The 10,000-nt window shown below is 52.6% G+C and overlaps 1 protein-coding gene across 1 annotated transcript in view; it reads right to left on the bottom strand.

Moving 5' to 3' along the window:
• cbarpa (CACN subunit beta associated regulatory protein a) overlaps positions 1-10,000 on the bottom strand; it is a 12,601-nt gene that overhangs the window by 1,424 nt on the left and 1,177 nt on the right. The window contains exons 2-10 of the mRNA XM_080460688.1: positions 6,433-6,504; positions 3,744-3,889; positions 3,122-3,183; positions 2,881-3,043; positions 2,638-2,818; positions 2,277-2,417; positions 1,816-1,990; positions 1,556-1,748; positions 1-1,405 (exon numbers count right to left, since the gene is read on the bottom strand). The exon at positions 1-1,405 is cut by the window's left edge and continues 1,424 nt beyond it. Of these exons, the coding sequence (XP_080316814.1) occupies positions 1-1,405; positions 1,556-1,748; positions 1,816-1,990; positions 2,277-2,417; positions 2,638-2,818; positions 2,881-3,043; positions 3,122-3,183; positions 3,744-3,889; positions 6,433-6,480 (2,514 nt within the window). The 5' untranslated portion in view covers positions 6,481-6,504. The remainder of the gene's footprint in view (positions 1,406-1,555; positions 1,749-1,815; positions 1,991-2,276; positions 2,418-2,637; positions 2,819-2,880; positions 3,044-3,121; positions 3,184-3,743; positions 3,890-6,432; positions 6,505-10,000) is intronic.

Raw genomic sequence — 10,000 nt, 5'->3', positions numbered from 1 at the left:
GCTTTCCCGCTCTTCAGCTGCTTCCACAGAAGCCGCCACCTCGTTGGCTTCTTCATCAGCAGCACTAGCAATCCGAGAGAGGGTGCTGTGATAGCGGGTGTCCAGGGGGTAGCCCGCGCTGTCCCCCCTGCTCAGCGGGGTGAACCTCTGCCTCTCCAGAGACGGGGAGTACCTACCCCCCGAGCCCGACCCAGGGTCGCTGTATTGCTTGTGTCTTTGCCACTGCTTGCGGAGGTGGACTCTGGATCGGTGCCTGGAGCGGAGCGGCGAGTCCTGCTGGTCAAAGCGTGGATCGTGACGAAGGAACTCGTTGAACAGAGCGTCCGTCTTCTCGTCGATGCTGTAGTCACGGCGGCGCAATCGAGTCCTGTGAGGACTGGAGGGCTGTGTGATTGGTTTTAGTCGAGGAGATATGAGCAGGGACTGTGGTTCTGGAGGTTTCTGAGGATAAAGGGATTTCAGGTACGGGTGGGGTTCTGGGAGAGTGAGACCAGGACTGTCAGTCTGAGAGGAGTTCTTTAGTTTCACGTCTGTTTCTGTACCGTCAGACATCTCGAGTTCTAACTCCTCCTGAAACAGCTTGGACTCCATGCTTTCACAAACAGAGCCTTTTCTTCCAGAGCTGGTGAAGAACAACCTTCTTTCTGATGCCGTCTTTCCTCGAGGGGCTCCGGGCGTCCCAAAGAGCCGCATCTCCTCCGGGGCCCTGGATGGCGCTTCAATGGAGGTGTAGCCACTGTCCATCTGGAGGAGCTTTCTGTTTCCGCCGTCCTCTACTGCAGCTCCACTTCCCATCCCTCTGTCGAATCCCAATGATCCTTTGGTCCGTCCCTCCATCGTCCCTCCCTCCTCCTCGTCGTCTCCTTCTGGTTCATCATCCAGGTCCTGGGACAAGCAGCTGACCAGGACAGATCGAGCTCCCGCCCCACTGAACGACGAGACGCTGTCTGCGTCACTGCGAATGGACTCTCGGTCGGTGCTGCTCTGGTCAGATGAGGCGTACTGCTCCAGGGAGGCTCGCAGGCTCCAGATGTCTCTGTACAGAGAGGGAGGGGCTTCTGAGCTCTCCTGGCGAATCAGGAAAGACAGAGACGAGGCAGAGTCTGTCCTTCGTCTGCCTTCAGCTCCTAAAACCACTTCGTCTCCATCGTCCATGTCCTCGTTCCTCACAGTTGCTGTTCTGGCATCTTCAGACTGTTCCTGGACGGCTGCTGCTTGTGCTCCCAGCAGATCGTCCTCCTCAGTAGGTCCATGCCTGTCTGCTTCCATCATGGCCTTCGGTTCCTCTCCTGTTCCATTGAGCGCAGCCTCCATCCTCTGAGTGACACCTCTGCTCAATGGTGAGGTCACTTCTTCTGTCCTGGTGCTTCCGCCTCCCGCCTCAGCTGTGGCCTCCAGGGTCAACCTGCACATGTAGACAAAACCAGTAAATTATGCTGTGAGGATTTTATTTCTTGTGGAAGTTTTTACACATTGTCAATTATTCTGATTGTGTTCCAGGTTGTCTAGTTCTGGTGAAGTTCTGTCGGTCTCTGTGTTAGTCGAAGTTGATTACCTGCTGAAACAGGCTGCAGACGCGGGTTGAGACAGAGTCTCTGCAGACAGCGACTGCAGGCCGGTGGTTGTGACGAGAGTGTGTGCAAAGGATTGTGAGGTGTCGTCATGGAGACGAGAGGAGTCGTCCTCGGCATGGTCGGTGGTCTCGCTGGCTGCTCGCTGCCTCTGGAACGGTCTTCGTCTGGGAGATCCTGGAGGACATGCAGGGTGAGACTCTGCTAAAACTCTCATTGGTCCGTTTGCAGTAGGTTCACTGACCTTTGGCGTCCAGACTCGCTGCACGGTGGCTGGTGTCAAACTTCCACCTCCTGAAGTAAGGCCCAGCCCCCTCCAGGCTGGCATGTCGTCGCAGCTTTGACAAAAAATTCAGGACAGAGGTCTGTCCCGGAGCTGGAGCCGCCTCCGCCTTGCACTGGTCTCCAAGAGCCTCGATCTGAAGGGAGGTGGTGACGCATGAAGGAAGGCTCAGTGGTCCCTAGAGGCTCTGTGGTCTCCAGAGGTTCTGTGGTCTCCAGAGGCTCTGTGGTCCTCAGAGGCTCTGTGGTCTCCAGAGGCTCTGTGGTCCCCAGAGGCTCTGTGGTCTCCAGAGGCTCTGTGGTCCCCAGAGGCTCTGTGGTCTCCAGAGGTTGTGTGGTCCTCAGAGGCTCTGTGGTCCTCAGAGGCTCTGTGGTCCTCTGTGAAGACATTTCAGTGTGAAGCTGTTTGTGTCGAAAACTCACTGTCTGGGAACGGGCGTGCAGAGTCTTCATGGTTGACAAGGATTGCCGGAGGCCCTGGTCCAGGATAATGGAGTGATGTGGATCTCCAGGGAGACCGCCACTCAGACTCGATACCCCCCAGTCAGGAAGTCTCCTCTCAGGCTGCAGAGAACATCCACCGCTTACAGAAACACTACAGTTCAATCAAGAGTCAAGTTTCTGTTACACTGACAGTGGCAGTTAATACGCCAGAGAGAGAGAGGGAGAGAGAGGGAGAGAGACCAGAGTGGACAGAGAGAGGACGAGGGGACGGAGAGAAGTCAAAGAGGTTTGTTCAGGTTCCTCCAGCTCTAGAGGTGGTTCTTGGTCTTGGATGTGATACCTGGTAGATACTGAGGGGCCATTTGGGTGTGACTGACTCGCTGATGTTGAGCGTGCTGCTCTCTGTGGAGTCACACTCCATAATGGTGAGGATCTTCAGGTCACACGGAGCCGGGGGCAGGTGGAGGTGAGTCAGCCGGGCCTTCTTCAGGTGGTGGAAGTCTCCCTCGGTCAGAGTGTACCTGAGAAGCAGGATGAGTCATCTGATCTGACGTTGGAAATACCATCGTGTGAGAGAGTGTACCTGCGTCCTTTGTCCTTGGTGGTCTTCTCCTGCTCGTACAGGGCAGACTCGTTGAAGGAGACTCTGCGGCCGGTGGAACCGGTGGAGACAAATCGTTCTGGCTCTCCATCGTGACAGCTGGAAGCCGAGTGAGCGTCTGATTCTTCCAGGCGAATAGTGATTTCTGAGACGAGGAGCAGAGAGGAATCATGGAGCTGGTAGAACAAGACGGACAGGGAGACGAACGCAGAGTGTCTCTGACCTTGTGTAGGCTGAGAGTCTTCAGCATATGTGGTGTTGGTCTTCTCAGGGTCATCGCTGGCTCTGAAACAGGACGCCAAACATCCTCATCACGTCTTCACATTTAATCCACCATTCTGACATTAGCAAGTCACAGTAACTGGTTACTATTACTAAATCAGTCACATGAGAGTTCTGGTTACTTCTCTCTCAGCTGTTGAAACTTTTTAAAACTTCTGATTCCTGGAGAAAACCTGGAAGCTGAGAGCGTCATGAAAGATGAAGATCTGTCTGCTTCCTTCTCACTGTCAGACTGAAGAACGCAGAGTTCTACACGGGTTCCTACAGCAGTGAGTTTTAATGATCAGCTGAGTTTCTCATTGATGAACATAAACAAACAGCTCGATGATTCATGAGGGAAGCAGAGAGAAGTTTCACTTCGACTTAAGAGATAAAGTGTGAACATTAGACTCAGCAACTTCCTGGTCACTTTACTGCTGAGAGAGAAATTCATGTTGATTAATCTGAATGTTGTATTGTTGTATTGAATGTGATTCTGGAGGCTTTTGTTTTGGACTCATTCGAGATTCCAGACCCCCTCAGACCCCCGACATAACCTGGTCCATGCAGGCCGTGGCCCCCACCTGGAGTAGCGTCGGCCCCCCATGCAGCAGCGGTGGCAGAAGAGCAGCAGCAGGGACAGCAGGACCAGCGTCCCCCCAGTAAATACACTCAGCAACACCAGCAGCAGGACGTAGTTCTCCACCTGTCCAGCTGAGACGGGGACGTCCTGATGGAGGAACAAGGGGACCAAGTTAGAGGAACATCAGAAGAACATCACTGCTCATTTTTAATGCTGTTTCACTGTTCTAACGTCCAAATCAACAGGAACATCACAGAAGTTGTTGATGATAAAAAAGTTTTATGGATTTCACTGATGTGGATCTTTTCCACCACTGGAGCAGTCACCACAGAGATTTACACTGTTAATCACATTCACACACACATTCACACACCAGTGGAGGCGGCGCCATGCGGAGCTCAGGCCGTCCACGAGGAGCAGTTTGGGGTTCAATGTTTTGCTCAAGGACACTGACATGTGGACAGATAGAGAGTAGAACCTATAACATTCTGATTGAGAGACAACTCAGTCCACCAGCCGAGCCACAGAATAAATCAAACTCCAGTTTTACAAACAGCTTGTTCAGGTGAAGGAAGGAGGGACGGTTCCAACACAATCGTGGATAAAACCTGTATTGTGGCTTCTACAGGCAGAAATAATTAAAGTCTTCAGACTTAAGGTTCTGCTGAAACGCGCCTCGGCCGAGTGTGGGAATGGAACTGAAGATAAAGGACTTTCCACAGTTACTTGAAAACTTTAAAAGCTCATTGAAGTCCTTCTTGGTCCAATTAGAACCCTCATGGACTATAACTTCATAGACGGAGGGTAGAAGTGAGTGATTCCCTACCTGAAGCCCTGCGACTGACTACCTCCCTGAAGCCCCATGGCTACCTCTCTGAAGCCCCATGGCTACCTCTCTGAAGCCCTGCGGCTACCTCCCTGGAGCCCCATGGCTACCTCTCTGAAGCCCCATGGCTACCTCCCTGAAGCCCTGCGGCTACCTCCTTGAAGCCCCATGGCTACCTCTCTGAAGCCCTGCGGTTACCTCTCTGAAGCCCCATGGCTACCTCCCTGAAGCCCTGCGGCTACCTCCCTGAAGCCTCATGGCTACCTCTCTGAAGCCCCATGGCTACCTCCCTGAAGCCCCATGGCTACCTCCCTGAAGCCCTGCGGCTACCTCCCTGAAGCCCTGCGGCTACCTCTCTGAAGCCCCATGGCAACCTCCCTGAAGCCCTGTGGCTACCTCTCTGAAGCCCCATGGGTACCTCTCTGAAGCCCTGCGGCTACCTCCTTGAAGCCCCATGGCTACCTCCCTGAAGCCCTGCGGCTACCTCTCTGAAGCCCTGCGGCTACCTCTCTGAAGCCCCATGGCAACCTCCCTGAAGCCCTGTGGCTACCTCTCTGAAGCCCCATGGGTACCTCTCTGAAGCCCTGCGGCTACCTCCTTGAAGCCCCATGGCTACCTCCCTGAAGCCCTGCGGCTACCTCTCTGAAGCCCCATGGCTACCTCCCTGAAGCCCTGCGGCTACCTCTCTGAAGCCCTGCAGCTACCTCCCTGAAGCCCCATGGCTACCTCTCTGAAGCCCTGCGGCTACCTCCCTGAAGCCCCATGGCTACCTCCCTGAAGCCCTGCGGCTACCTCCCTGAAGCCCCATGGCTACCTCCCTGAAGCCCCATGGCTACCTCTCTGAAGCCCTGCGGCTACCTCTCTGAAGCCCTGCGGCTACCTCCCTGAAGCTCCATGGCTACATCCCTGAAACCCTGCGGCTACCTCCCTGAAGCCCCAAGGCTAACTCCCTGAAGCCCTGCGGCTACCTCCCTGAAGCCCCATGGCTACCTCTCTGAAGCCCTGCGGCTACCTCTCTGAAGCCCTGCGGCTACCTCCCTGAAGCCCCATGGCTACCTCCCTGAAGCCCCATGGCTACCTCTCTGAAGCCCTGCGGCTACCTCTCTGAAGCACTGCGGCTACCTCCCTGAAGCCCCATGGCTACCTCCCTGAAGCCCTGCGGCTACCTCCCTGAAGCCCCGCGGCTACCTCCCTGAAGCCCCGCGGCTACCTCCCTGTAGCCCCGCGGCTACCTCCCTGAAGCCCCATGGCTACCTCTCTGAAGCCCCGCGGCTACCTCTCTGAAGCCCCGCGGCTACCTCCCTTAAGCCTCATGGCTACCTCCCTGAAGCCCCATGGCTACCTCTCTGAAGCCCTGCAGCTACCTCCCTGAAGCCCCATGGCTACCTCCCTGAAGCCCCATGGCTACCTCTCTGAAGCCCTGCGGCTACCTCTCTGAAGCCCTGCGGCTACCTCCCTGAAGCCCCATGGCTACCTCCCTGAAGCCCTGCGGCTACCTCTCTGAAGCCCTGCGGCTACCTCCCTGAAGCCCCATGGCTACCTCCCTGAAGCCCCATGGCTACCTCCCTGAAGCCCTGCGGCTACCTCCCTGAAGCCCCATTATGATCATTATGTTTTGGCTGACGTCTTGACTTTCAATTTACATCTTGTTCATTGCTCACCTTGACACACACACACACACACACACACACACACACACACACACACACACACACACACACACACACACACACACACACACACACACACACACACACACACACACACACACACAGAGTTACACTCCAGCAGCTTAGATATTCTCTGTACCCTGAATCCCTTTGTGTGTGTGTGTGTGTGTGTGTGCGTGTGCGCGCGCACTCACTGTGGCGTTCTCAGTCAGACTCCTCAGAACAGGCTGATCATTGCTCATGGTCCAGGTCAGTGTCAGTGAATCCTGCAGAGGATGAAGAGGCAGCGTCAAATTACACCATCACACATCTTCACCTGACATTACACGACTGTAACAGTGCACAAGACAGCACACATATGCGGTGGCTCAGGCGCGGCTGGTGCAGCAAGTCGTTTCTCAATCGGAAGGTTGTAGGTTCGACTCCCAATCTGTCCACAAGACAAGTATGAGCGACGCACTGAACCCTAAACTGCCCCCAGTGGACGCCCTGGGCACTGCATGGCGCCGCCACCACTGAGTGTGAATGTGTGTGTGAACGGGTGAATGTGACCTACATAGTGAGGAAGTCCCAGCAGACCTTATGGCGGCCGGCTGGCGTGTTCCGGGTCAGAGCCCCAGCTCCGGAGAGCAGCAGCCCATGGGCAGCGCCAGGCCTGGCCTCCAGCCGGGGTTGGAAGTTTGACTACGTTTGTCGGCTAAAGTGATCGATTCCTGGTGATTATTGTGTTTTTCACGATGACTTCCGCTGGTTGTGACAGTCTGTGCTCGGATCTCACGCCTTCCCTTTTATTCAAGTATTAGTTATATTTTGGAAAGAAATATTAACTAACTAATCAATTACTTTACAATTGTTTATAAGTGAATAACAGTTTAATTCAATTAATAATTTCAATTTGTCATAAATTACTTTGTTATTTATTACTTTCCGTAATCTATTAGTTAGTGTAACACACACACACACACACACACACACACACACACACACACACACACACACACACAGTCTGAACTTGACCAGGTCGTCAGTTTTATTTCTCTGCGGTTTCTTCTGCTGAGCTTTGCTCTGTTAATCACGTTCACCCTTTCAGAGTCTTGCTCAGGGACACTTCAACATGTTGACAGGTGGGGATGGGAATCGAACCTGCAACTCTCCGAGGATGAAAAGGTGTTTGTGCTGTAAAGAGGTTGTAAGAAGCAAGAGGAAGGTGAAACCGGTTCCAGCTGGATGGAAGGTTCTGATAAACCTGCTGCAGAACATCTTCCTTTCATGGTGCAGCACAAGGCTTCGCTCATCAACCTGCTGGAGAGCAGAAAATCAGCTGGAGTCAAACCTGAAACCAGACAACCTGTGACCTTTGACCTGTGACCTTTGACCTTGTGCCCGTGAGCTGTGACTTTTGACCTGTGACCTTTTACCCGTGAGCTGTGACCTGTGACCTTTTACCCGTGAGCTGTGAGCTGTGACCTGTGACCTTTTACCCGTGAGCTGTGGCCTGTGACCTGTGAGCTGTGACCTTTTACCCGTGAGCTGTGACCTGTGAGCTGTGACCTGTGACCTTTTACCCGTGAGCTGTGACCTGTGACCTTTTACCCGTGAGCTGTGACCTGTGACCTGTGAGCTGTGACCTTTTACCCGTGAGCTGTGAGCTGTGACCTGTGACCTGTGAGCTGTGAGCTGTGAGCTGTGAGCTGTAAGGAGAAACCAGCTGAACTCCCTTCTGCTTTGAAAGCGTCTCTTCTCAAACTGACGTCTGGAAGCATTCAGGAGATTCTGTTATTTATTGTCTCTGTGTCTCTGTGGTGTCCACGTCCTCTGTGTATTTTGTTTGAAACACTTTTGGCATTAGTACAGTTTGACTGGAACATCAGTAAACTCTCAGTAATTAGCTTCAGTGTTGACATTCTTTAAAGTTAAAAATAATTCCTTGCCATATAAACCCTCCTTTGTTGTTCTCTTTCGCCGCTTTGTGCTCACTGGGTGTTTACTGGTTATTGAAACGTGGCGCTCCACTGCCCCCTGGTGTTCAGACGAGGTGCAGACGCTCCTCTCAGTAACAGGAGGGGCGGAGCTTCAGCAGGAGCAGACTGGACTAGACTGGATTGGACTGGACTGGACTGGACTGGACTTGGACTGGACTGGACTGGACCGGACCGGACCGGACCGGACCGGACCGGCCTGGACTGTCCTGGACTGGATTTGAACCGGACCGTACTGGACTGGACCGGACCAGGCCAGACTAGACTGGACTAGACTAGACTAGACTAGACTAGCCTGGCCTGGCCTGGCCTAGACTAGACTAGACTAGACTGGACTGGACTGGCCTGGATATTTGGTGTTTTTGTGTCTTAAATGTATATTTTATACAAGTGAAGTAACTGATACCCTGAGTACTTTATATTTTTTCACTGTTATTTTTAACAACACGAGCACATTCGTCAATGAAACCAATAGTACAACGCCCGTACCCCCCAGGAGGAGCCTGACCAGGACCACCAGGACCTCCAAGACCAGCAGGACCATGAAGGACCACACTTTGTGATTTTGTGTCTTTTTTTTGTCCAGTTTTCATACTTTGTGTCTGTAGAATGTGTGTGTATGTGATGGATAAGCATCTAATTTAGTCATTATCACATAAACATGTTGTGTTTTTCCCCACTCAGACCGTCCCTCCATCCATCCATCCATCCATCCATCCATCCATCCATCCATCCATCCCACTTATCCAGTTTGGGGTCGCTGGAGCCAATCCCAGCCTCCTGTGGGTGAGGGCAGGATTCACCTGGACATCACAGGACAAACAACTACACACTCACATTCACACATAGGGGCAGTTCAGCATCACCGATGGATGTTTTTGGACTGTGGGAGGAAAAGCTCCTGGAGGAAACATGCAAACTCCACACAGAAAGTCCCTGGGTCATTGAACCGGCGAACTTCTCACTGTGAAGCGAGAGCACTAACCACTGCTCCACCGTGCAGCACTCAGATCATATTCAATTATGACATTGAATAGACATTTTTAAAGATGTGTGTGTTTTCGGTCAACTTTTAATCAAATCTGTACCATCGTGTTCGTTTTTCATGCCACTCAAGTACAAATTTGACAATAACAAATGTAAATTCCTCCTTTTCCAAATCCTTCAAGGACTTCCACATAAAGAGTTAAGATTATTGATCTTTATTTCAAACATGTAAAGAAAATAACAAATCAAACAAAGAAAAAAGAAAAACTTCCAAATGAGTAAATATAGGAGCCAAATATGGTATTATTGAAATTTGTATATTTGTTTTGAGCGGTGTGTATACCCTATGTGGCGTTGTCGCCATGTGCATACATGCTGGGTACCTGCTCTACCAGGTGTTGACCCTGGAAGGGCACACAGACTTTGTGAGGCTGGGTGAGCCTTTGTGAGCCTTGAATAAAGAAATAAAGAAAGATTTTTGTATCATACTGGATCTATAGACTCATTTGTTGTTTGATGTTTGATGGAGTTTGATGTCAGCAGCCCAGAGCGGGGCTGGCTGCTCCAGGACTACAGACAACATGTCAGCAGCCCAGAGCGGGGCTGGCTGCTCCAGGACTACAGACAACATGTCAGCAGCCCAGAGCGGGGCCGGCTGCTCCAGGACTACAGACAACATGTCAGCAGCCCAGAGCGGGGCCGGCTGCTCCAGGACTACAGACAACATGTCAGCAGCCCAGAGCGGGGCCGGCTGCTCCAGGACTACAGACAACATGTCAGCAGCCCAGAGCGGGGC

Source organism: Lipophrys pholis, assembly GCF_963383615.2.
Source record: "Lipophrys pholis genome assembly, chromosome: 1".
NCBI lineage: Eukaryota > Metazoa > Chordata > Actinopteri > Blenniiformes > Blenniidae > Lipophrys > Lipophrys pholis.
This window is presented reverse-complemented; position numbering and strand designations above follow the sequence as displayed.